Raw genomic sequence first — 27,446 nt, forward strand, 5'->3', positions numbered from 1 at the left:
AGAAGGATGGATTAGAAGGATAGGTTAACCCTGTGGTTGTCCAGGAGCGAAAGTATCGAGATATTGGGTTAGAAGGATGGATTAGAAGGATAGGTTAACCCTGTGGTTGTCCAGGAGCGAAAGTGTCGAGATAGTGGGTTAGAAGGCTCTAATCTACTGTGGATCGTGACTGTTAGAGTGGGTGAAGTTCCTTCCTTCACTGTTCAAGCCTTCTACCCCTTCTAATGGGATCTCGACAGGAAGCAGCCCTTACCCCCAACCTTACCCATCCTGAATATCCTGTCACTCAGAAGCAAGCACAAAGGTCCTTAAGACCAAAGCAATGAGGGATTCCTCAAAACCTCTTCCTAAGTGAATAACAACAAAAAACTCACCATTCAAATTTATTTGTGGTCTTTGTATTTACAACTAATGTAACTTAAACTACGGCGTGGACTTGTAAACTGTACATTACCAACTGAACCATTGCATTTTTAATCCTTATTAATCTTTTGACGGACTTACAATTTTTTCTTCTCATCTTTCACTTACAGCTGTCCTCGAAAATAATCAGATTAATGTAGGGTAAGAAGGATATTTCAAGATGAAAATAAAAAAACAACTTTTATTACCAATAAAGTTACAAGAATTACTAATCAGTCTTAGTATCGGACTGGACAACATCTATCAGCCTCCACGTGGACTTCTGGGACTTGTGGTCCTGAAAATGTGAGCAAAGCATACAGCATCAGTATTGCAAAGTAAACATGAATACATCTTAAATGAGAAAGCAAAATCCAACGATGATCACACAGCAATGCGTGTAAAATATTTTGTGTGGATTTTATACAAATCAGCCTATTGTAATCATTATGTAAAATTATAACTGTAAATTGAAGACTCACCTTGACCTCGACTCCAGTCTCAGAGAGAGACATGCGCAGCGTATCGCAAGCTTTCAGCAGCTGTGCGCGGCGTGGCTTCACCATCTCGGGGTGCAGCGCCACTTCACGCACCGACGAGCGGAATGCCACAGTTGCGTCCAGAACCGAGGTCAGTTTTCTCACGTCCTCCCGTCCACTCTGGGAGCATCAAAGTTCAGTGATCAGTGGATCATGGAATTGTAGAAATACAACACTATCCATCACAGTTTTTGATGTTGATATTGTTATAACCAATTCCAAACTAATGGGTGTTAGGTTATCTACATTTACCGTTGTTAGATATTATAACAAAAGAAACATGCATTTCAAGAACTGATATTTTATGTCATGCAAAAAGTAGGAAATTAAAAATATCATTTCAATAAACACGCCAAAGTCAATACAAAAACTAGTGGGTTGTAGGTGGTTGGTTGGCGAATGCAGACCTATTGTGACTTGTATTCTGTAGTTCAGTTTTAATAATTAGTGTTGTGTTTAGTTTTTTATTAAGTGCATGTATTAGAGTTAGTGAAGTTGACACACAACATGGTGGTTATGATTCCTAACTTACGCGTGTCGCAACGCTCTGGTATGATTTGTTTATTTTAACCTAGTTTGTAATTATGTATTAGGTTAGTTATTTTTACCTGAAGAAGAGATCAGATTGCAGATCTCAAAACAGTGTTACTGATTTTTGTACCACAGAACGAGGGCAAATGTCCGGAAAAATACTGTTTCCTTCACAAAAACTAATTTAGGGTCCCTTTTTCCAGCTGGAAATATAAAAGAAAGTTCCAAATAATCAATCAAACTTAGTTTGCCTCTTAGAAGGCAAAAGTCAAATCTACTCCACCAGATGCAGTTTTCCCTACTTTAAGGAATCACAGAAATTGTCCTATGAAATGGTTGAAGCAGGAGCTCCGATCTCGACACAAATCATCAATTGATGCATTGGAAATACGTACTTATCCACGGCAAAATAGAGCATGAATGACAAAATCAAAATTCAAGGCCATGATGATTGTGTGTGTGTGTGTTTTTTTTTTTTTTTGTATCAAAGAGATCGAGCACATTGATTGAGTACCGGAGGGGCAGAAATTGAATCAGAGAGAAAACAGAATGATTTGTGGAAAAACAAGATATGGATCCTGCACCAGCAGAATGCTCACAAAGGTGTCAGTGAGGATGTTTTTTTTATTAAACATAACATTCCCGCCTTAGATTATCCATCCAACTCACCTAACTTCACCCCCTGTGACATTTTTTGTTCCCTACAATCATGTCAGCCTTGAAAGGAACGAGATTTAAGACTGTTGAAGCAGAAATAGAAAAAGCAACGGACGTCATGAACAGGGTTACCGAAAATGATCTGCAGCATTGTTACGCGGAGTGGTGTAGAGATTGAGGAGGGGAGTATATTGAAGGGGATAACATCATATTGTAAATACCTGTACGCAAAATGTGTTTTCATCCTCAGTCCGGTTATTTTAATTAAATTTTGTTTATATGACAATAACAAAATACATGTTAAACGAATTTTAATATTCATAAAATTTGTGTTGTGGTAATAACCTTCAATAAAAATAAAATTTGAAAAAATGTACACAATTTTCAAAGCATGTTTTAAAGGGAATGATTTTAGAGATTTTAAATAAAAATCTCTTGGGAAAAAATGCTGGAGAAAATGAGCCAGAGCTAATATTTATACAAACAAATATATATCCAATTGCAATTCACCATTTTGAAGTACCTTCATACAAGTAAAGAGTTACATACTACGGATGGTTTTTGAGGATATTTTACCTGGTCTGATTTGAGGGAGAAGCCAAGTTGAGTCAGAGTGTTCTTGACGAAGTTCGAAGCAGATGCTACGGCCACCACACTGTGCGATGTCAACCCCTATCAACATAAACTCACAATGTCTGACAGGAGTGAGGAGACAATAAACAATTATTTATTGTACAATATATTGTCTGTTATGACAATGTAATAAAAAACTAGTACATAGCGAATGATTAAAACTAAATAACTGAAGCTTATTCTAAAACATTACTTTTAATAAAAGAAAAGACATTGATAAATCTAAGGCTTACACTCATTCTACAATTAAAAAAATATATGTTTTTATTATTCGTTTTCGTCATACAACTGTCTACAAAGAATTCATTTACATTATAATATGTTTTTTGACAAAGTAGATTTTTGAATTTTTTAGTAAATTTAGAGAAGGGAAGATTTTTATATGACTGTGGAATATTATTATACAATTTGAAACCTAGATAAAGAGGACTAGTTAAATTTTTTTTTAGTTTGTGCCGGATATTGAAACAAATTACAATGTTTTGTGTGGTATCTATGATTAAATTTATATTTTTAAAATTAATCAGGATTCTTATGTATTAATTTAAGTATTTTAAAAATACATATACATGGCAAAGTAAGGGTGTTACATTTTTTAAATAAAGGTTCTTGAATTCCAATGATCTATTGTTCTAATAATTGATTTTTGACTAATAAAGAGTTTTTGCACGTCTGAGCAATTACCCCACAAAGTAATTCCATAACTCAACATTAAGTATACATGGGCATAATGAGTAGACATGATAGTAGAGATGACCATGATTAAGTGATAAGAAAGTTGGAGTTTATTACATGATCTGTAAAGGACAGCAAGAGTCTGGAAGTGACCTTGAAATTTATTTGAATAAATAAAAAGAGAATTTTCAATCGATCTACTTTCTTTTAAAGAAGAGACTGATCGCCTTTGAAGCCTCATTCTGCTAATCTTTATGGGCCACTAATTGATACATAATGGAACTTTTAAGGTATAGAGTATTTTTATTTTTGATGCATTTTTTATGTTTTGGGCAGGTGATAAGTGTTGAGTTGAGTTTTTTTGGACAAAAAGAGAAAATCTCTATAGTTAATTTCTTACATAATTTATTTGGGAACATTTAAAAATATTCCAATTTTAACAGAATGTAACTGCTAATTGTGACTCAATAAACTGTAATAAATTAATTTAAAGACGAAATCAAGTAATAATGAATGGAATGACTACATAGTTTGGGTAAAACTGTTTTATTTTAAAGGACTTTTTAAACGTAATTAAATTTTTTTTAATCTGCTCAAAGTAAGATAGTAGGTTTTGAAACAAGGAGTATGAGTAACTGATTTGACCTTGGGTAATTACTATTAACAAGGGTAATTTAATGTTTTATATACTGAGTCCTCCATTTTCAGTAAATCATTTTCTCATACGTAGTCTGTATTACAAGTACTAACAACTGAATCAAACAATAATAAGTAGATTACTTGTTTCAGTGTGTGATCATCTAGTACAAAAGTTTCAAAGCCGACTTCTCTCAGAAAAATACTGTGTTTTTTTTTGGTGCACTTTGCCAAAATATTGCTATATAGTATATAACCTAAGAAAATTCCATTTGTAATTCTCTGTTTAATGTTCTTACAATGTTATACTTTTTAACATGTAATGTACTATATTCCGCATTTTGCTTCCAATCATCCTAGATTATCTAAAACTTCATGAAATTCATGAAAAACTCCGGTAACTCACCGACGATGGACTGCCCAGCATTGTGTTGATGGCAGAAACTAACCGCAACACCTCATCCATAGCTCTAGAGGTGTCAAAGTCGTCTGCCAAATGTCTCCTCACTGCAGTTTTAGCATCTTGGACCAGCTGCAACGCACACAATCACATTACTAGCAGATGGCTAGAGTTTAGTGTTCAGGAATACTGAGAGAATAACCTGTTTAGAATTCACACAACAAAAGAGGGGAAGGAGCTAGAGTTTATGTTCAGGAATGCGTAAAGAATAACCAGTTTAGAGGGCACACAACAAATAGCATACGATTTAGACCAGCTTTCATACTTTTTGGAGCGCTTTTTGGAGTTAAATATTGAGAACATCACTGTGTCAAGCTCTGTGTTTGTCCGGCGGGTGGACAGTTTGGTAACGCATATTTCTGATTGGATGAAGCAAAGTGGCGGACCATAGGAGCCACGCCCTCAACTGGCTTCTCTGCGGCAGTCTAGTATAGAAACAGTAATTAAACATACCTTGACGACAGCGACTTCGTCAACAGCCCCTGTCCGCTTGACACCCGACAGGTAGAGTTCACACTCATCCAGGAATGACTCAACCCTGCGGCAGTTGCCCACAGCTGTTCCCATGGTCTCTTCCGAGTATTCTATACCTGTAAAAGAGCATTTTAATTTTGCATTCCTCTAGTCATAACTGTTATTTTTCTAAGGCAGCAGACTTGAACACAGACAAACATGAACATGGACATAATATCGACCCAAGACTTCAAGGAAATCTCACTGTTGGATTTGTGTTTGATACATAATTAGTTGAAGACTTTAAAAAACTGGTTAATTCTGGCTCTTGTATTAGCAAAATAATTTTCTTTATTTGGGGCTTAAGTTGTACAATCACTTGCCAACATTTATAAAAAGTGAAAAATCTGCGAAGAAGCAAGATAATTATACAAAGAAATGGCTTTCAACTTTTTCATATATTGAATTTCAACAATTTGAACAATTTAAAGATAAATAAATCATTAAGGATTTTAACATATATTTTTTAGTAATAAATTATGAAATGTAGTTGAATGATAGTATAAAGTGGGGTTTGCTTGTATATTTGTACGAGTGCACAGTATCTATGATTTCTCTTTTTTATTTTGCAGGGGCATATTTTATCATTCTATCTTATAGTAATATGAAGATTTATGTTTATGTACGAATCATATCTGTTGTTCGTTTCTGTAGGGAATTCATGTTTGATGAGATCTTTGATAAGGGAATTTGTGTGTGTATGAATGTATATTTCTTGTTTATTGTGTAAGTGGTGTGAATGTAGTTGTGTGTGGGTGAGGTGGTGTATTGTCTTTTCTCTCTCTCTCTCTCTCTCTCTCTCTCTCTCTCAGTTCTACTTTTCACATAAAAAAATTTTAAAAATACAATAATATTTTGAAAAATTTTGACTGCTCATGCATACAAGAAGCATAGGACAACTCGTAAGTAAATACATTGTTTTGTGTAAAAGGTAAATCTATTTTCTCATACTCTGCTGTTATGTAAATACTGTGGTGAATAAAAAATCATTCATTCGCCCATCAAATTAAATATTTTCAAATTTTAACTACTTTGTTTTCTATTTATGACATTCTACTACGTTTTATTAATAATACGTTAAAACACAACTACATATGGGGCTCGTACTTACTATTTCTATATGGGGAGAGAAGGCACAACATACGGAAGTGGTTGCTGGAGTATTTCTCCAGTAGCTGTGAAATGCTGACTGTGTTCTTCAGAGACTTCGACATCTTCACGTCTCCTTTCACACTTAAGTGACCTGAGAAATTACAGATGACATGAGAAAAGAGTCTAAATGTACACTATCATAGGCTAAACACCCAGAACTGCAGAACTGTTAATAAAAACGCCTTCCTGAACCCAATTACTTGAATTTGTAAAGGATTCTCTTTTGTTCAGAACCAAAGACATGACATGTTTGGATACAGAATTCAGCAGATTAAATTAGATATGTTCATTAAATGAACATACTCCGTACTTAACCGTCAGATACAAGTGTTAAAAAAAACTAAGGATTCAGAATTTCTCTTCACCGAATGGATCTATTTCACTTTTCATTACAGCAATCACAGAATGTGTTTAAACCTAAAAGAAATAGGAATGGAACAATGGAGATTATTATTAAGGACCCAAAATTTCCTACTTAAAATAGTGTTGTTGACGGTCCTTCTACATGATAACGCTTGATATAAGTGTTCTAGAGACATGAACTCGGTACATAGGTTGCTCTTGGTCCAACGAAGAACTCTATTGATTTCGGGGGTCAAAAGGTCAAAGAGAAGTAAAAAGTTGCTAGTTGACCCTTTGACTTTATTCTGTTCTGTTGGGTTTTACAATATTCCATTCTATCAGTTTATTTCTACTCCCAGATACAAAATTGTCTTATCGAGTTTGTGATGATCACTCAGTAACACCCCAGGAGGGTTCACTTCTGGTTGCCTTAAACCTACACTGGGTACAGCAAAAGCCGAAGTGTCACTTATAATTATATGGGCAATCTAAATGTCCAGGAGTAGCACATCATTAACTATGAATGTTGGGATATTGGGGTAAAAGGGTTAATTGACAGGTTAGTTTATTGCTACTACTCCAATTAAAGTATCTTATTCTCTCTTCCTAATCTTTTATAAGAGCTTTGCTGTAAGAGAAAGTGATCCTGCAAACCGGCTCTGGCCCCGCCATAAAGGACTCCGCTCCCTATATTTCACAGTTTAGTGAGAAGACGATACCGACCTGTGTGCAGCCAGTAGTTGACCCACTGGGAGGTGTTGTGGTAGGCACAGCTCTGCGCCTCTTCGTTCTGGTGGTGAGGGAACACCAGGTCCTGGCCACCGGAATGTATGTCCAGCCTGGGCCCTAGCACTTTACTGCAACATCGCAGAGTCAGAGTCAGGTTGGGCTGAAATGCTCATTTGGCCCAGTAATTTTGAGTTTAATAACAAGTATAAAAAAGTATTGTAAGTACTATTACCACTGGGGAGTCAAATGGTCGTACCTCGCACATATTAAATTACCCAACTTTGGGTACATCTCCCTCAGAAACTACAAAAGATACCAACATTATGTTTTTTATTTTGTAACTTATATTAAATAAAATAAAGTAAATGAAAAGTTTGGATAAATACAATTTATTTCAAGAAAACAATTTATTTGGTGAAACGCTTCACTAAATTTTAAGACCTACATGTAACCTGTAAAACAAATAAAAAATTAGGCTGATATTTTTTGCAGTTCCTGAGAAAATGTACTTAAAGTTTAACTAAGTTTTGTAAAATGCTGAAAAACTAGACTAGTACCGTATTTACTTAAGATAGTAAATAATTTAAAAACATTTTAACTCAGAACATTCCTGGCCCATATGATGTTTGGGTCCTGCTTCTGATAAATACATGCTACAGTTTTGAAACAGCATAACCACAACAAATACTTACCTACAAAAAAATGTAATAAATCCTAACACTGAATTTTTGACTCAGTTCACAATCTTATCCCCCTTGTAGAATGCACAAAAATCATTGGTCATTAATATAAGAGCTATAACATCCAAAGGAATATCTTGAAATTAATTTCACATACTTAAATAAATTTTATCATAAAGCAAATTCTTAATAGGTTCCAAATTAAATTTCAAGAATATTAAGTAAAATCTGTAGTTAGATTAAGAGGATGGTTGGGTATTCTCATAAGTTATTCAATGTGTTTTAATATTCTATCAATGAAGTTTTGGTCCTTTAATCCAGCTAGTGTAGGTCAGATTTTGATTTGACGATAAGATGTATTGGAATTGGGTTTACTGCACCCCCTATCATCCATACTAAATCACTGGATGACTAAAGACATTTAGATCATCCTAAGGCAATAAAAGGGATAGAAATTGACATCAGAAATTTTATTTTAGCAGATCACCAATGTAGCCAAGACCAAGTCTTAAACTGATAACTGAATCAGGTTGCAATGCAATGTTTTATATCTGAATGTAAAAAAATACAGAAATGAATAAAATTGGCAATGTTTTTATCCAGTGCCCCAACAGCTGAAGTGGCATCTAAAAGACTGGCTGCCGAAAAGACCTTTCTACTCCATAGAAGAATATTTAAGATGGAAGGACTTCCCAGACTATACCTGACTTCGTTCCACAGCCCATGGACGATACTTACTTTCTCATACTTCACTCATTTCTTTAACAGTTGTGATGCCATGCTGATCTCCGAGATTATGCAAATAAAGATATTGTCTATTGTCAATGACAGGTGAATTGTGGTACACCACCATTGGCACTATTGAGGGACATTGTAAATTTGACACAATCTGCAGAAGAGGTGACATCTTATGGGTTATTGGAACTTGATGAGTGGCTTTCCTACTCTACTGTAGGTGGTTTGAACACCACATAGCCTGCCATGTACAGAAGTACACATTAACATCAATAATAGTCTTTTAACTGTGCATGATCGGTTTGTATGAAATTTGGTCTTCTCAGGACAACACGAGGAGTGTGCCAGACCATGTGTCACATAGCACCTTCACAAGGATAGAATGAGTAAAATTCCATGGAGGAACATGCAGCATAATCAAACTTATCGGTACAGTTCGAGGACTGTAGCTGTGCGCATGACCTTGAGTGTGTGTGGTGATAGGCGGGAGGAGTGGCAGGGTAGCATTATGTGCTGCGTCCCGAAAAGATATCTTGTGACTCATGGCTAAAACCCTCCTTTCAGGAATCGTATTGACCCAAATAACTCATCACACTCACTATAATCAGTCTGTTTTGTGACAGTGCTGATTGTGGTGGAATTAAATAATACGAGAATACCAAATAATAGCAATAATAGGACTTATCCTTGTTTTTCAGATGTTATAGTGTTGTTTAACGTGTTTTTAAAAATAACGTATTTGTCAATACTAATCTGCAAATCGAAATCGTGAGTTTAAAGTTGTTAAAGAGATTGTTGCGCCTTCATCTCAGCGGCTAGCACGTAAACGCAACCCTCCACACAGATAGTGTTTATTTGTTGAAAGGGTAGTATTAGGACCCTACGAGCACAGCTAAATTCCTCCAACTGTACCTGTGTACAATATTCTAATGTGGATTGGAACTTTTGTAATTTGATAATCTTCTTTATAGTTATTTATTTTTAACATGCCGCTAAACCGTATTGTTAATTAGAAAAGTTTAGTCCAATATGCATATGAATTAACACAGAGAGATTCAATACTCACATAACTCTTATCAGTAGATATGTTACACTGATATTTGTTCATGCATTGTTTGTTTTAAATATAAAACACTGATGATATTTCCAGTGCAGTAAAGAAGTTACAGCTTTCAATCCACGACCCTTTTAAAATATTTGCCAATCATACTGACAATATCAGTACTGTAACTGCTAAAAACTTCAGCATTTTGTGTCTTTTTACAGTAAAGATTCATTAGTACTTTTTTCAACCAATTATCAGTTATTTTGTTTTGCTCTGGTGATACTAAATATTTATACATCCCATTTAATTCCATATAAATCTGAAAACTAGAATTTAGATCATAATCTCACTTTAAAAAGCATAAAACTTTATTAATTTAATCCAACGAATGTATAATAGTTTTTAAATTTAAAAATTCAATACATTTTTTACAATTTTATTCAACAAGCATTATTTTACCAATACACCCGAATCTAAGAAATAATTCATAATTTTTAAGTTTTTGTACAATGTGAGTAGATGTTTAAAACATATTTAAAATGTGTTTTGTAGACAATCTACACAAACAAATCACTTGGATTTTTGCAGTTATGTTTGTTGTTTTTAGATATGGATATTAAGATCATAAAAATTTAAAAAATAGACCAACAATCATTGATCTAGAACGCACATGTACTCCAAATGGTTTATATATGCTAATTGGAAAAATTTGTTTTACTCCCATATCATAAAAACAAAAAGGAGTGTAAAAGAAGATTTTATTCAATACCAAATGCTAAAGATGGCTTCCAAACCGCTACCAATGACTGGGAAGGAGGGTTGCTTGCATGGACATGATTGCTCAGTGGTTATTTATTGAGTTTAAATGATCCAAATTAGAGTGTTGGTGCCTATTTATTTTGAAAGGAAAAACTGGAAAGAAAGACTGACTCAATTTAGGCTTGTCAGTAATATTGCAAGAATATAACTTAAACAAATTGGGGCACCAGAATCTTTTGGAAGATGTTCTGGCAATTTTTTTGAATAAGTTCTATTAGAAGAGGTTGTCCTGGATAATTTTACATACAGCACATAACCTTAACATCGTTTTGTAAGCAAACTATATCTTACCCAGAATTTCTCTTACCTGGAAAACACTGAGATGATTACTGCGACCACGGGGAAGCTCGTTAATTTCTGCTGATCAATTTTAAGTTCTTACCTGGCCATAGCTGAGCATTCTATGTGCCATCCGGGACGCCCTGGCGCCCAGGGACTATCCCAGCGGGGCTCTCCGGCCTTGGCAGCCTTCCAAAGAGTAAAGTCCAGTGGGCTCCTCTTCTCCGGATTGGGCTTCTCTGGACTCTCACTGAGCTGGGGAGGGCGAAGTTTTCCATAGCTGGGAAATCCCTCCACCGCGAAGTACACAGAGCCTACAAATGTCACAAAAACTTCATCAATGACTTTCCCAACTTCTGGTTCAACAGACACTTGCAATGGCACAAATTAAAGTAAAAATGCTTAGTTATTCTTTCAATGGAGAACGTTAATTTTAAAATTAGTAAACTAGTAGATAATCCTTTCAAGTATGGCAGTTGTACTTTATTACCAATGCTTTGTTATTTTTTTAATTCCACTTATACATAAAAAATTACAATAATAGTCTACAACTAAAGTAATCTATTGTTTTTTTTCATTATTCTTCATCACATTAGGAATGTTCTACGTTTCTTCTTCTGTGTAGTGCAAGAAAACAGTCCAAGAATTTTCCCTTAAAATCATATTTTCTCCACAGCACAAGAAAACTATAACTACTTCCTTATTTTTCCGACAAATTATAATGATATAACATTATGTACACAATTATAAACACAACATTAGTTATAAAAATATAAAAAAGTCAAATTTAATTTTGCCTTACTTATTCCCCCTGAATTAAAATTCATAATTAGACAGTGTATGATTTAAAGAAATCAAAACCATAAATTCCTGTTTCGCAACTGACCAACAAACATTCTTCCTATTCAAAAATTACCCACACTTTCTATTCTAGCATTCTTTTTTTGTGTTGCTTTTTTTAATCGAGCTCAGGATTGTTACTACTAAATCATTTATAATATAAGAAGACCTATATGTAACATATGAGAAACACAAGAAAAAGTGTACCTGATGGTGCCACATATGCGTGACCTTTTTCCAGGATTTTCTCAATGAAAGATATAATATCTGGAATGTGGTCGGATACTTTCACCGTCATTGTAGGTGGCAGAACATTCAGCTTCTCCAAGTCGTTGAAAAATTCAACCTTATATCTTTCAGCCAAGCTGTGGAAATCTTCTTTTGCTTCGTTTGACCGCAAAATGATTTTATCGTCAATATCTGTGATTCCCATTAGATAGAAGACGTCCAAGTTGAACACACTAGTCAGTATTCTCCTTATGATGTCAAGTTTCACATAACATCTGCAACAGATATAGAAAAAATCGCGTTATTTATTTCTAACTATTATGAGAGTAACATTCATTATTTAAGAACATTTAATTTATAAGACTAAATCTGGTAAATGGGTCGTGAAATGAGAGATATTCTTGAAACCAATCTTGAGCTAGTTAACTTCTAACTATAGAACTTCCTTTGACATACACCATAGTCTTGAAATCTTAAAATATTCTGTAAATCACTTAAAACGTGAGAGATCGTACCCACTTTTTCGACATGACAGATCGTGTGAAAGCAATTTTCTCTAAATTTACTTTTTTATTATTTGTATATTTTCTTTAAAGAGAAATCTTATGAAAAAATAACATGTGATTAGTTTGAATAACTGCCTCTCAGAGTTTACTAATTCATTGATTAAAAGTTTCTAATTGACAATGGATGGATTAAAAGGATAACAGGATTTCAGACATTTGCCATCGTTATATGTTACAAAATGTGTAACACTATGTTTCGAGGATTGAAATATATCCTCCTCCTCAGGTGTGAAAAACTTACCAGTAATGCATGTACTTGAAAACTTCAACATACGACAAAGGACTGCCACTCCACAAACCAGACATTCCTCTTTGTCCAATGATTAGTACTCCGAATACCTGACAACAGCTTGAAGTCCAGACTAGAGAAAAATGAACTTTATTTATTAAGCCTCAATAAGTTTGCATTTGAAAAAATTCTCTTCACTGTGCATTATTTTGGCTTCAACCCGTTTCATTTGATTATGACCAATTTTACATTTTTCCACTAGCACTTTTTTCGTATGTTCTTTAATTCTCACATATAATGGTCTTTTTGTCTCATCTATGTATTTCATATTACAAGAACATGTTATACTATAAACACAGTTTTTTGAGTCGTGTGTGCCATTTTTTTTTTTTTGGTTTCTATGAGACATTGTCTTATAGTGTTTTGTGTTTTAAAAGCAATTCTAATATTATATTTTATGTCTATTTTTTAAAATTTATCTGATTATCCCAGCACATAAAGGGTTGACATGTATGTTAATTTTTCTTTCTTTCTGTTTTACACCGGGTTTTTTGTATTGTTTTTTTTTGGACTTATTTACTTACAGATTGAGGGTATTCATTATTTATAAGATCGATTCTACATTTTTGATTTCTTCTTTTAACATATCTTTGTCTGAGCACAAGCTCTTTGCTCTACCCAACAAAGAGTATGCAACCTCTCTGACAAATTGAGTGGTTCGATTTACAATTTTGATATTGTTTGTGTTTTCTTACGATAAACTGTTGTCTAATGGACATCCCCATCTCTTATAACAAACATCCAGAAAGGGGAGTTTGTTTTGGACTAAACTATCTCCATGGTTAGGCGAGTGGAGGGAGAAATGATGTTTATGTGAGATAAAAATCATTTAGTTCCGTGTCTCCATGAGGGAAGACGATGTCATCCACGTATCTCCACCATATCCTCGGTTTGAACTGAGTTGAAGGTTTTCTGCTCAAATTCTTCTATAAATATAATGGCAGAATGGGTGACAGAAGAGTTCCCGGTTCTTTTCCGTTAATTCACTACCATTAGTTTTATGGTCTGGAATTCCGTTAATTCACTACCAATGATGTTTGTACTTAAATTAGATTAAATTTTGGTTTTCTTTAGCCAATTGTGTTAGTTAATAATAGTAAATACCTGGAATGAAGTGATTTAAATAGCATCTAAAAAACATTTTACACGCCGTCATATGTTTTATTTATAATTCAAAAGGATAACCAATGTCAATTGTTATTGTTGTAAATAGTACTGATCACTGCGGTCGCATGAAGATTGAAGGTTCATTTCGAACAAAGATCGTCCGATTAAAGCGGTTAATTCATTGTCTTTTTTTTAGTGATAAACGCGCGCCGCTTGATCTGGGCTTGGAGTTCGCAAGCTCGAGTTAATTGTTTTTCTAAAAGAGCAAGCAGCGGAAGCGCTGCGCAGCGGGCAAGCATCGCGTGATCTGAGCTTTGAATAGACAAGCTAGGGTCTTAAATGACTTGTCATAATGAAATTTAATAGATATATTATTTAAAATATTGGATTGGTAGTGAATTAACGGAAAAGAACCGAGTTCCCATTGTCATTCCTTCATCCTGACAGTAAATTTCCCCCTCTGGTTCAAAATGGTTTGTTTGTTCTCTTAGGACAAGAAGCTTAGAAATTGCACATACATTTTTGCACTGCTACCGGAGTGACAGGATGTTTTGGATGAGTAAAGTTGGGGTAGGGGCCGCCTCCTGTCAAGATCTATCAGGAAGAGTTTAGGGCATTAATCTAAGTCATATCTCCTCGGAAGATGGGGAAGCCAGCTCTGAACCATCCTCTCTAGTCAAAGGAGGCAGTGGGTGGCACACCCTTATGTCTAGGCTAGCAAGAACCTTTGACACTTAGGGAGTCCATCAACTCCAATGCAGTAGACTAGACCTATCGATCTACCTTTGCACCCCAAATACTTACATTTATAAAGTATTTTTTAAATTTATAATAATAAGATTTATTGACTGTATTGACAAGCGGCCACCATGACAATGAAATCATAAATATTCTGATTATTATATAAACTACCGAACAATAACAAACAAAATGATGAACCAAATTACATTACAGGTACGGTATTTGATATTATGGTATAGTTTCAGCTATGTTTTTATATTCAAAAAGTAATAATTACCTATATTAAAAACATTGTATGTATATTAATTAAGTGTAACAAACAAATTGGTGTAAAACTTACTGATATTAAATTGTTTGAATTAATATTGAACAATATTGTTTAGTTAAAGCTAGCTTTAATTAAATGTAAATAACTAGGCTATAATTAATAAGAATGGTTTTGTATTTAATAATAATTTAATTTCATAATTTAAGTTTATAACTGATAATTTGGTTCACTGATTTGATTGTCATGGTGGCTACTTATTATACTACAGTCTTAAACTGTCAAAAATATAAACTTTCAACTTACGAAGCATGTCCGATGTGAGCAGAGTCGTAAACTGTTGGACCACAGCTGTACCATTTGATTGTGTTTTCAACCTGCAATAACAACTTGGACTTCTGTTTAATGAGAGGATTGTATATTAATATATCAGAATCATGACCAAGCGGTTCATGCCATTTTGAATGAATCACTGGTTTAGGTACTGTCTCTGATAGTGCTATACAACTGCCAGCAAAGTTTTGACAGAATACTAGGCTCCCTATTATTACTTTATTTACTAAAATATTATTTGTCTTTTGTAAGACACAACCTGTTGCTATTGATATCATTTTTATGCTAGAGATTTCAGTGTGTTAGTATTTATAGGCTAAATGGTATATTTTTCATTATAGAGTTAACATTAATTTATACTTAAAATTAAAAATTATTAATATTTTGTTTTCAACAGTATTTAGCACTTTGTTTGATGTATTGAAACTATTATATTATATCAAAACTTGTTGCGGGATAGTTTCTTCTCTTCTTGAAATGTGATATATTTCAATAAGCACAATTCAATTAAACTAATTGTAAAGTATTCTAAATATTCTTTAACATAACCACGAAATTCGCACTTCACCGTATAAACTAACCTAAAAAGGTAAACAAAACCCGACTACAGCGTTTCATCTTTACATCAGCTGCTGCCATTTTTCTACAAGGAGAAGGAAAAAAAACGAAAGGGAAAAAATGAACAGCTGACGAAATAAAAATAAAACCGTTCGTAAACAATATAACCTAAGTTATTGTATTCCTTGAAATCTAAGTTACGATTACGAAAGAAAGCCGAAAGGAATATTCTCTTATCGCTGGAAATTGAGGAATCGCTGGAATTCAAAAGTTTTAAAAGTAACTGCTGTAAGTACATATTTTGTTTCCTTTAGTTTCAAATGACATTGCAAGTCAATTATAATAAATTAGTCTTAGGCTGAGCTTACTCTGAATATAATAGTAAACCTAAGCCATCTTTTGGTTTAAATTACTCCTTAGCATTCATCCAATTTTACTGAAATTTTAGGATCTAGTACAAATAATGCAAAACAAATTAGGTTTATTACTGAAAACACTCCATAAGTTAAATCAATAGTGGCAGAATACTTAGTCTAGGCCCTACTGGTATACCTTTATTTAGGGTTTATTGTTTTATGATTTGATTGTTTGAACCTATATGTAGGCTTGGCTGCAGTATAATAAGCGGGCACCTTGACAATCTCCCGAACAGTAAAAACCAAAATGACAAACCGAACTACTCTGTTGTAGGTATTTCATATTATATTATAAAGGTTGAATGTGACGATAAGTGAACCTGCTTTTTAAATTGATACTAACAAACGATATTGCTTTATTACATTCATTGATATAGGTAAATCTTAAGATCAGCGACTACCACTCCAATCGCCATAATTTTTTGCATACTAACACAGGTTAACATAATTTCACTGAAAAAAATAGTCCCAATTATCGCTAACATATAAAAACCAGTTTTTCAGCAGTACAATGTTGGCAATACAAAACACATACAAGATTTTTGACTATCAAACTAAAAACAATGGCCGACCATGGTCATTTTGATGAGTTGACAGTAGTCACGTGACAAACAGGATAGTTTCTGATTGGCCGGGCAGATCACGTGACCTATGGGACGGCTACGATTGACCGCCAGATAATTTTAAACAAACAAACCCACATGGACAAGGAATAATTAGTGAAGTTATTGACATGGCGTGCGATGGTTCTTGTCACACGCTAAAAAGACCCTAGCTTGCCTATTCAAAACTCAGATCACGCAATGCTTGCCCGCTGCTTGCTCTTTTAGAAAAAAATTAACTCGAGCTTGCAAAGTCCAAGCCCAGATCACGGCATGACTGCTTACACACACAAAACTCAGACAGATCTAACGCAGGTTTCATTACAGGCAAAAGATAAGCGGCGCACGTTTATCACTGATAAGATAAGACGAGTTTATACTAGTAGTAGTACCTGGACTACTTCCCTATGAACTAATAAGACCAAAAAAAACCAATAAATGCACTGTCAGTCAGGTTTTTTTTTTAATTTTATTTTTTCAAATTTTGTTTGGGGGGGGAGTAAATGGTTACGGCGATAATCGGGACTATTTTTTTCGGTAAAATTACGTTAACTTGTGTTAGAATGCAAAAAATTACGACGATCGGAGCGGTAGTCGCTGATCTTAAGATTTACCGGTATTTCATATTATATTATAGAGGTTGAATGTGACGATAAGTGAACCTGCTTTTTAAATTGATACTAACAAACGATATTGCTTTATTACATTCATTGATATAATCAACCAACACTGATTAATTGTTATACCAACTGTAAACGCATTTTCAGATTAATATAGTATTTTGTTCTAAAAGTGACAAATAATTTGTAATAAAAATTATGGTTAACTTTAGAAAATTAAAATAGCATTGAAAATGATTACGAAAGATACAGGATTTTTCTAGACATTTGCCATTGATCATTTATACAAAAAATCAGTATGTTTCGAGATCTGCAATCTGATTTCTTCCTCAGGTGAATAACTAAACTGACAGATAACTACAATCTAGGCTAAAATAAACAAATCATATCAGAGTATTGTAAGATGCATGTCAGGAATTACAGCCACAATGTTGTGCGTCAACTCCGCTGATTCTAAAAACATGAACTTAATAAAAACAAAGTACAACACTAATTATTTAAAACTGAACTACAGAATACAGGTCACATAGATCTGCATTCGCTGACCAACCACCGAGAACTACAGCCAGTGAAACTACCAATGAAGCTACTGTTAGGTTTGTCCTGCAGGTTCCTTATCACTAGAGGCAAGTGTATTTAGTAATTTACATAATATGCAGAATGTTTGTAACTTAATATAAGAGTAAATCTTAATCTTAAAGGTCTAGAGACAATCTATCGATGCCGATCTGCAAGCCCACAATCACAGCATTCGCAGTGGTGTTACTAAAAAATTGGGGTGATTTTGAAACATTTGTGAGGGTAGTTGTTAACAAGAACTGTTATAATTGATTAGCTGTAAAAAATTACATACTTCACAAATAAGGTAGATAAATAATGTCATCTATTAAAAACTACTGTCTTCATTCTAGATTTTTTAATGAAACTTAGTAGTTTTAAGCCGGTTTTTTGTCCTCTGTCCTCTGTAATAATAATGTATTTAAAACAAATTGAGCAACCATAAGGTATTCCTTCTCTTTTTAACCAATTTTTGTAATGTAGAGTTTGGCCGAATTATTTTAGGATATAACATACTTTTCTAGTACTATTAAACTCTTGTAATAATGAAAACTAAAGTTAATTTATAATCAATGCCAATATTTAAAATGATTTATTTTAAATCATTTTAAAATGTATTTAAATTATTGTTCAAAAGTGACTTAATAATGTTGAAATGATTACAGCAGGCTCAACAGATAAACTGATAAAATTAATTGTACAGGTAGACTATTGTCTGTTAAAACTCAGTACATCTTCCAGAAGGAGAGTAAATAACAGGCAGTCAAGATGATGAGATACGAGGACACGGCGGAGTTGGAGGACAAGACTTCTTGTTCTGGGCTGAGGGCTGATCTAAAGATGTGTCTCCTGGAATCGGACTGTTGTAGAGTGGTAAGTTTAATTTACATGTATTTATAAAAATGTAGGTGTCCCTTTTGCTTTGTAATGGTATTGCAATTATAAAGGTTGAAGACGACGGCTAATTCCCTGACTTTTTTATGTGGCATTGAATTTTTATAATGGATTAAAACCGCAATCGTGTTTTTACGTTAAACATCTAAGTATAGCGAAAAAAGTATGATGGCTTCGCAATTTTGCCCAAAAATAAATTATTTCAATATGTTCTTTAAATGTTCAATATGTTCTCTGTGTACACCAAAGAGTACCGGTACCTAAAAAATTAATTTACCTTAAAAATTGAGCACCCGACAGGGTACATGATAGTCTGAGGTATTTATTTAAGTGCGGGATAAAATTTAATAAACCACCAAGACAGGCAAACAACAACGCATTAAGGAAATGCGTTGCAACGTGTACCCCATCATGTGCACAATGCGCTTTACGAAAGCCCGGTTTGTACCTGATCGGGTACATGACAGCAGTTATGAAAGATTACGTGTACCTCATTGGATACACGTCGTCGTAAATGTGTTAAACACTCTGAACAAAATTATTTTTGTGACATTAATCTTATTTGTACCAACATGGTTTGTAACAACAATTGAGCAGCTGAGGGAACATTTCTCTTGAAAAATAGTAATAAGAATTATTTGGTGTTTTAATTATAAAGAGTCATGAACCATATTTGTAATGGTTTAATATTATTACTAGTGTGTATGATTAGATAAAAGAAAGTATTCTGTAGTAAGGACCTGACACAGCCTTCATAATAATCGTATCATTGTCTATGTAATAAGTCTTGATAGGATATCAAGATTTTTTTTAAAGGATAAGCCGATCCCCTTTTAAGCCTTACTCTGCCTGTCCTCATGGGCCACTGGCCTGTGCGAGGATCTTATCAAACAGAATAAGGGGGAGAGTCGATACAGTACAAGCTCGATGGTACTGATAAAAAGTGCAAGGGTCATAGACAGGATTCGAACTTGCGCTATCTCTAACTCAGACTCAAAGTCCAACGTCTTAGACCGCTCGGCTATCGGCACTTCCATAGAGATTTGAAACGTGGTCGTAGAAAGAACTCGATTTTGGGGTCAAATGTAAAAGAGCAGCTCGTCTGTCTTTGCAAAAAGTCTCTTGTTAAATTCTCTCAGATCCTTTGATACTCAATTGTATCATTTTATTCATAAACGTTTGTTATTGCAATGAGCATACAATGATATATATTTATCTGCATTACAGACTAATGATGTTGAGAATATGTAATACAGTAACGATGTTAATTGTTTTGTCAATAAAATAACAATGAAAAGATTAAGATCTAGCAATATTGTTTTTAAGTGCAATTAAATCCATTAAAAATAAAATAATCGTTTTAAATATTTAATATACCTGAGCATACATAATAAACTTAAAGAGCATAAGTGTAAAAAAATTAGATTTAAAAATGTGTGATATAAAAAAAAAAAAATACTTAAACAATTTATGATATGAGTAATTTTAAGAGCTAACCACAGTTTTCTCTATGCAAACATACAAAAATCTACATTCACTTGCTGATATTTACCCTTGGATCCATCTTAACGCCAGTCAACCAAATGGGCGGTCTCCCAGTCAAATGCCAAAAACTCATGGACATTATAAAATGGATGTAATATTTTTTTCATCTAATCAGCGTTCCGGTCAAGTTCTTACTGCTTTGAGCATTGGGACATTCTTCTTTACTTGTTACACAGCCTGTGAGGGTGTGTTCATAAACCACCGTTCTGTCTCCCAGTTCGGTAGTTTATCCTGCCTCTAATACTTGTGTATGTCAGCCTCTCGTTGAGGCACATTTAGCCATAAAGAAGAGTTGTTTCCCAAATATACAGATTACGCAGTATCAACTGTTGTGGTGTTTTGAAAGCTTCTTTACCAAATAATCTCCTTGAATCAATGTTGCAGCTATATCGTACACTTACTATGAGATACAAAGCGATTGATATAAATAATTTTCAATATTACTTTTTAATTGGGTTATTTTTCATTAAATATAAATTGGTGTGCTTCTCACACATTTATTAATATGTTGTTCTCAGTTTAATCCACTGTTCCTAGGAGTTGAAAGGTTTTAACTATAGTACTAAGTAGTTTTCAATTGACTGTTCATTTTGGAAGTGTATTATTAAGACAATGATTCGTGAAAAAATATGACAGCGTAACAATGATGTGCTGTGGCGTGTTTATTCCACTCAAAAAGAGTACGGATAAGTCTTGTTTGAATTATTGTAATATTAAAAATAACACATATTCATTTACAAAGGATGTTGTAAGAGTTCTTACTTGTATGTGTTAAATTTAAACTGTCCGTACCAGTAGTCCAGCATTTGCAGGCTGAACTGAGGTAACAGAAAGTAAGTATACTTCATATAGAACAAATTTCAAACGTTTCAGAGATCTGCAGCAAGATTGCAAGCACATAACAGGCAAAATAACGGAGTGCTGTAGTGCCGGTAATGAAACTATCCGGACAGTTCTCTAGTTTTAGCGAGGGATACGCTACTATCCGGACAGTAGGTTGCAGCGAATGCGTTAAATTCTTTTGACTGTAATATAATAAGTTTTGTTGCCTTGCAACTAAACCACTAACATTAGTGTTTTAGTGACACATAAGCTTAAAATGACTGTTAAATCGATAAATTTGTCGTTGAACAGAAAAAGAAGACACCACGTGAGTGCCTGCAGACAAAAGATCCTGATATACCTGACAACTGTTTAGCCCTGAAGAATCTGTTTTTTGAATGCAAAAGATCATTGGTAAGTGAAAGTGTTTTAAAACAATTACTTACAGAGATTGCAGAACATTATGTTTCGCTTTTACGATAATTGTAAGAATTCAATGAGCATATTATTGTTTTACTTTATTATATGTTTTGGTTTATCATTTTGTGTCCTGTACACAATGTAAAAATCCAAACTTAAGTACTTGAAATTAGAGTTAACATTATACGATTGTATAACCTCCAAAGTGCGATCGACCCCAAAATGGTTGATTTCGTATTTTACCGCTGAAAGCATTTTTATCCGTTAAAGAGTTCAAAATCGTAAACCAATCAAAATCCTATGAGTTGATTTGAATGTTTAGTGGTCTTCGATTTTCTTTTATGCTGTTTCTAGTTGAAAATCTGTGCGGTTTTTCCAGATGTGATTTTTAGTTATCCTCTATGCAGCAGTGATTGTAAACAAATAATTTTATTCTCTTTTCAGAAGTTTTTCATTCAAATTGTGAGCAAAGTTTTATCATACTCAGTTGTTTATATAATACTTCAGAACACTTAGTGTTTCTTGTAGACAAAGTGGTATTAATGAAATTAAAATTAAACCTGACATGACTGACTTTGTTGAGTTTAAAGTGGAAGTGTTGTTACCTTGTTTTCTTTTTTGCTTTTGTTAATTTTGAAATAAAAATCTAAGTTATGCATCTACATCAGCTGACTTCATAAAAAGGTAAAAAAACACATTAATTTGAATGAGAGTCAATTTTGTTATGGTTATTTCATTGTGTTGTTGCTTAGCAATTGAAAATGTGTAAAAATGTGCTACATTGCTTTTTTCACTGTAAACATAAAAATGATTTCCAAACAATATATATTTTATTAATATATATTTTTGCTCAAGTAAATTTCCTACAATTTGGCTATTTTGGATAATGCAGATCATTTTATGTAAAATATTTTTATACATATCAAATACTAAATATACTGTATACACTGCAAAAATAAATATATGTTTATTTTTACTTCCAAACTATATAGCTTTATTCTCAGATTGTAAATAAGAAAAATTATATACAACCTGTATACATATACCACATATAATATTTTATACAAAATTTACAAAGAGACCTTGTAAAACCTACAAAAATCAGTGCACACTTCAGAATGTCTGATAGCTTTTAGGTTTAAGTACTGATTCATCCAGAATGAATTAAGGAAATAAACCTGGTATTTTGGGAATTATACATTTTTTAATATGATTTTGGTGACAAAAATTTGTTGTACATTTTTCAAAGGTTTTATAAAGCAAACTGTACAATGAGAGAGGACTGTGCTGTAACAGTGAGCATTTTAATTGTCATGGATCACTGCCACAATTTACAACCTTGGCTGTGGTCAAACATTGAGAAATACAGTTATTGCGATTTGCTCTTCTCAACAATACATTGTTGAGTCTAACAATATTGTCTTCTCATTCCATGTAAACACTTCCCTTGATTCTATGCTAGTCTCTCATAGATCTCTTAGTGAGTTTTGGACTTACCATCTTGGTTGCTGAGAGCAATTACAAGTACGGTTCTTTAAGGTTGGGAGAGTAAAGCACTTTTATATTCAGGGAGTTCCAAATTTTATGTGCAATGAAGGAATCTTGGAAACTATAAGAGATACAGTAAGGATTAAATGTAAAAGGTTTTGGGTAATATCAAGATTAACAAATCAATGTGGTTAAGTAAATGAATGGTTGCATCATTCACTCACTGCGCTCAAAAAACTGTTTTTGGTCAAAAGTTCAAACTGTCACAACTCTCTTATTAGTACGTATAATGGAATGATTTTTCCATGAAATTTCTCCTAGTTTTTAGATATTACAATTAGAAAATTTTTTAAGACAAGCAAGCAGGAGGTGTAGGGTTAAAGTAATTTTTTTAAATTCAACAATTTATTTTTTACCTTATAAAAGACAGTAGATTTTTGAAATTTAAAAAGTACTGTATATGTTATACGTTCTTTGAGGGTTTGGTCAAATAATTGATAAAAACCTGTTTTGTATGGTTGTTTGAAGGGAATATTTCTTCAACTATTCCGATGGTTTGTAAACCTGACGGATATTTCACTGCAGATAGTGTTTGAATCAGCTGTTTAATGAAACATAGAAATTATCTAACAAGGTTTTATCTGATATATATATATATATATATATATATATATATATATATATATATATACATTAATTAAATTTGTGTAAATGGCAATAGCCGAATTTAATTTCAATAATCATTGATGAATCACAAAAAGTACTTGCTCTGCCGGGACTATATATATATATAAAACCATTTTTGCTTATCAATGTTATAACTGTTTATAAACATTAACAGCCAACTGGTAATGACAGCAGAAGACTGATGCTTAATCAGTCAAGTGAATCTGTTTCAAACAGAAAAAATATATTATGCAGTAAAAAAATTCCAACATACACCACACAGAAAGAAATATTAAAGTGGCAGTTATGTACCATATACATAATGTTAGGGACAAACTAGAATCAAAATACAAGACTGATAACGTACATAATACTGAGTCCACTAATGGAGGAAGATGGTGATTTAATGGATTCAGTTCAACTGGAAGTGCTAAAGATTACGTACGGGTGTATATGAGTGTCTTAAAACAATTATAACACAAATAAAATAGTATGTTTTAATGCTTCAAAAGTGCCAATATTGGCGAATGCAGTGGAATTATTTTTACATTATTGACTAACCAACTTCAGCTCCAGGTTGAGAATTTGAGTTAATATAATAATTGTTCTCAATTACACGGCCGTTGAGGAATAAATTTACACACTGTGAAGGCCTACATTCTGTATGTGACTGACATACATGTATCATGTCAGTGTGAGGAGTTCATGACAATATATGTGTAATTTAGCTTTCGTTGGAAGGGTTGATTTGATGCGAATGTTGTTCAGCTCGATTCCACCTTCCGCATAATGCAGTGTCTGAAATGTGATGGTTTGACAGATCTGGCTCTCTTTCAACACTGAATGGAAGATTAAGAAGAAGAGCTGAAAACATTCTCATTGTACTCAGTTGGGATAACTTCTGGCTGGTTTATACCTTCCAGTTAAACCTACCATTGGGCACACCAAAAACCGATGTGTCACTTAAATCTGGGTAACCTTATCGATGTCCAGGAACGGCACATCACTAACCGCAAATGTTGAGATTCTGGGGCGCAAGGGTAATTCGATAGGTCTAGTCTTCTGCGGGAGATGACTGGTGGAGTTGGTAGTGTTCGTTCCCTAACCTCAGGGGTTCTTGTTAGCCTCAACAAGGGTGTGCCACCCCCTGCCTGCTTTGACAGCAGAGGCTGGTTCAGAGCTGACATCCCCTTCTTTTGAGAGGACATGGCGAGATTAGTGCCCAAAATCCTTCCTCATGGGTCTCAATAGGAGGCGGCTCCTACTCCCAACCTTACCCATCCAGAATATCCTGTCACTCTGGAAGCAGTACAAAGGTCCTTTAGGACTAGGTTAAATTCTTGTCCGAAGAACACAAAAAAATTCTCCAAAATTCTCATTGAATTAATCATTCACACCATAGCTACGTTATGTTTAGAAAACTCGGTTGCTCTGCTGCACTTTGGGATCGTATCTCAAACATTCAAGTGCACTCAATTGTCCACCTGATGAGACAATGAGAATGCTATTTATCTTGATTTTGTAGTTGAGATGTCTTTAATGTCTTTACAGAATTAATTTTGAACTTGTTTGTCACTTAATTCTTCTTGTATGTCTTCGGGTGGATGACTCCAGATTCCAGTAGTCCAGTCTGTGACAGCGTCAGATTTGAGACACTACAATGAACGGAAGGTGACATGGAGCTGAACTCAACATACACACTGTGTGTGTAATTTTAGGTGTTTTTTTTTGTAAACTGTATACATTTGTGCTTGGTAATCTCATAGTTGTGAACAATTTTAAAATTTATGTAAATATCAATATGAAACTGGATGGTCCAATAATAGTTCTGAATTAATCACAAACTTTGACACTTTTGGCTCATAATTTAGAGTGTTAATGCTGAAGTTAAATAATAATAATTTATGAGAAAGCATCAATTTATTTGCACTAAATCAGCGGGTACTAAGATTTTGAATGGTAAAAATTTTGTTTAACCAGTAACAATGTTTACAGCTGGACAACAGAACCAGGTTTCGAGGGAGGAGAGGTTACTGAATTAGAGTCAGCACACTCACTCATTCAGGTTTCTTATGAAGAATGAATAAGTCATCTCTCCAACGTGTAAATACCCACAGTTAGTTAAGTACTTTGTATATTTGATTCAATTATAGCGTATGCAAAAATAAATTTTTGATTTATTTAAAAAAAACCTTGACACCTAAAAATATTCTTGGAGTTTTTGAGCTAATTAATTATACATTTGCCTCTTAAACAAGAATATTTTATAGCAAGACTTTGAAATTCAATTAGTGGGTTGGAACACTTATATTTACTGGAACACAGTTGAAATCGTTTTTTGATTGTTGTGTGACTTATGGTTTAGAAAACGTAGTGCAAATCAGCTGAAGTTGCATAATCCCCAAAATAAGCAAAATAGTAGAAAAATCATTGAAATATTCATATATTGCTTCAGGTATCATTTGCAAAATCTGGTACCTTGGATTATTGTAAGCTTATTTTTGTGAAAATTCAGATACAGACATTAAACTTTCTACTTGTTTGGCCTTTTCAATGATCTACTGATAAATCCTAAAAATGTAACCTTCAGTCTTATAATTAACCTTTCAATACAATAAATAATGGTTATAATCTTTTACAACTGATATCATAATGGTTCATTTTGGTTTCATAAATGTTCCCGAAATCACAACCTATGCTGAAACAGAGATCCACTGAAGAGATCTTTCTGCACTGGTGAAAACGGCGAACTTTTTGCCACTTCTTTACGTCACTTCTGTCAACAGCCACATTTGAATTAGAGTCCATAATTCTGAAGAAAAGTGTTCCATAAATGTTTGACTGGTATGGTTCGTAACTTGCTGATAGGATCCTTCATTTTTCCACCCTGCCTAAATGGTCAGAATTACTTAATCGTTTTATGAAATGTTCTGTATAATCTCTTAGTCTATCTTGTTCCCTTGGGACCCAGGGTAATTTTTTAGGTGGAATCTGGATTCATGACAGTTTGTCAGCGAATTTCATTCAAGTAGTCTGTGACTACATAGGCAACAAATTTGCAAGTCACTGGAAGAGATGCTAGGTCTCTTTTGGAGTGAAAGAGAACCGTTCTATGAAACCCAAGTTCCAAATTGAGAGGGATTAGTTGGTAGGATTGTTGCAATTGCAGAAGACATTCGAGGCAGCTCTGCCACAATGAGGTGCTTTAAAGATTATTAAGAGAGAAATTTAAAAGCTGTACACATGAATATCGTTTATTTACCTATAACAAATTCTTCACTTTCTAGAGTGTTATTATGCATGTGCAACCCATGGTCCAATCCCAAAAATGATGCTGAAGGAACTGTCTACCGCTACAAGAAAAATCAGCACTGTATTCTGAAACACCTGTTTAAAATAATTCTTCCAAAGTTGAAGTGAACAGAACTGAAGTAATGGTACCGCCAGCAGAGTTTCTCAATATTGTTCCCTTTCTCTCGTACCCAAATTTAACTCAGACTGAGAGAAATAGGCAATTGTATTTTGTACGTAAAGTACGCAAATTTACGAACATTGCCCTTTGTAATTCTTACCGAACTATTTATCCAACGCAGAGTTTTTCTATGCCTAACTTACATATTAAAATTCAACAGCTGCCAAGGATACAATAAAACTCAACCAG

The 27,446-nt window shown here is 33.8% G+C and overlaps 2 protein-coding genes across 4 annotated transcripts; one reads left to right on the plus strand and one right to left on the minus strand.

The window, feature by feature from the left end:
• Nucleotides 1-584: 584 nt before the first annotated feature.
• Nucleotides 585-15,807, minus strand: LOC124360799 (probable cysteine--tRNA ligase, mitochondrial). Its single transcript, XM_046814702.1, has 10 exons — nucleotides 15,170-15,807; nucleotides 11,875-12,170; nucleotides 10,931-11,141; nucleotides 7,264-7,397; nucleotides 6,158-6,289; nucleotides 4,987-5,123; nucleotides 4,480-4,605; nucleotides 2,706-2,801; nucleotides 885-1,061; nucleotides 585-700 (listed from the first exon to the last, which is right to left on the minus strand). Exons 1-10 carry the CDS (start codon nucleotides 15,472-15,474, stop codon nucleotides 632-634), a joined length of 1,683 nt encoding a protein of 560 aa, XP_046670658.1. The 5' UTR covers nucleotides 15,475-15,807; the 3' UTR covers nucleotides 585-631.
• A 76-nt stretch (nucleotides 15,808-15,883) lies between these two features.
• On the plus strand, nucleotides 15,884-25,954 carry LOC124360801 (cytochrome c oxidase assembly factor 5). Of its 3 annotated transcripts, none has more exons than XM_046814704.1 (4): nucleotides 15,884-16,042; nucleotides 18,692-18,823; nucleotides 21,524-21,625; nucleotides 25,781-25,954. In XM_046814704.1, the coding sequence occupies exons 2-4, from the start codon at nucleotides 18,719-18,721 to the stop codon at nucleotides 25,820-25,822; spliced, it is 249 nt and encodes an 82-aa protein (XP_046670660.1). In that variant the 5' UTR covers nucleotides 15,884-16,042; nucleotides 18,692-18,718; the 3' UTR covers nucleotides 25,823-25,954. The 3 variants fall into 3 exon arrangements, with proteins under 3 accessions (XP_046670660.1, XP_046670659.1, XP_046670661.1); XM_046814703.1 differs by having other exon boundaries at nucleotides 15,885-16,042; nucleotides 18,654-18,823; XM_046814705.1 differs by having other exon boundaries at nucleotides 15,885-16,042; nucleotides 18,658-18,823.
• The last annotated feature ends 1,492 nt before the right edge of the window (nucleotides 25,955-27,446 follow it).

Source organism: Homalodisca vitripennis, chromosome 4 (genome assembly GCF_021130785.1).
Source record: "Homalodisca vitripennis isolate AUS2020 chromosome 4, UT_GWSS_2.1, whole genome shotgun sequence".
Classification (NCBI taxonomy): domain Eukaryota; kingdom Metazoa; phylum Arthropoda; class Insecta; order Hemiptera; family Cicadellidae; genus Homalodisca; species Homalodisca vitripennis.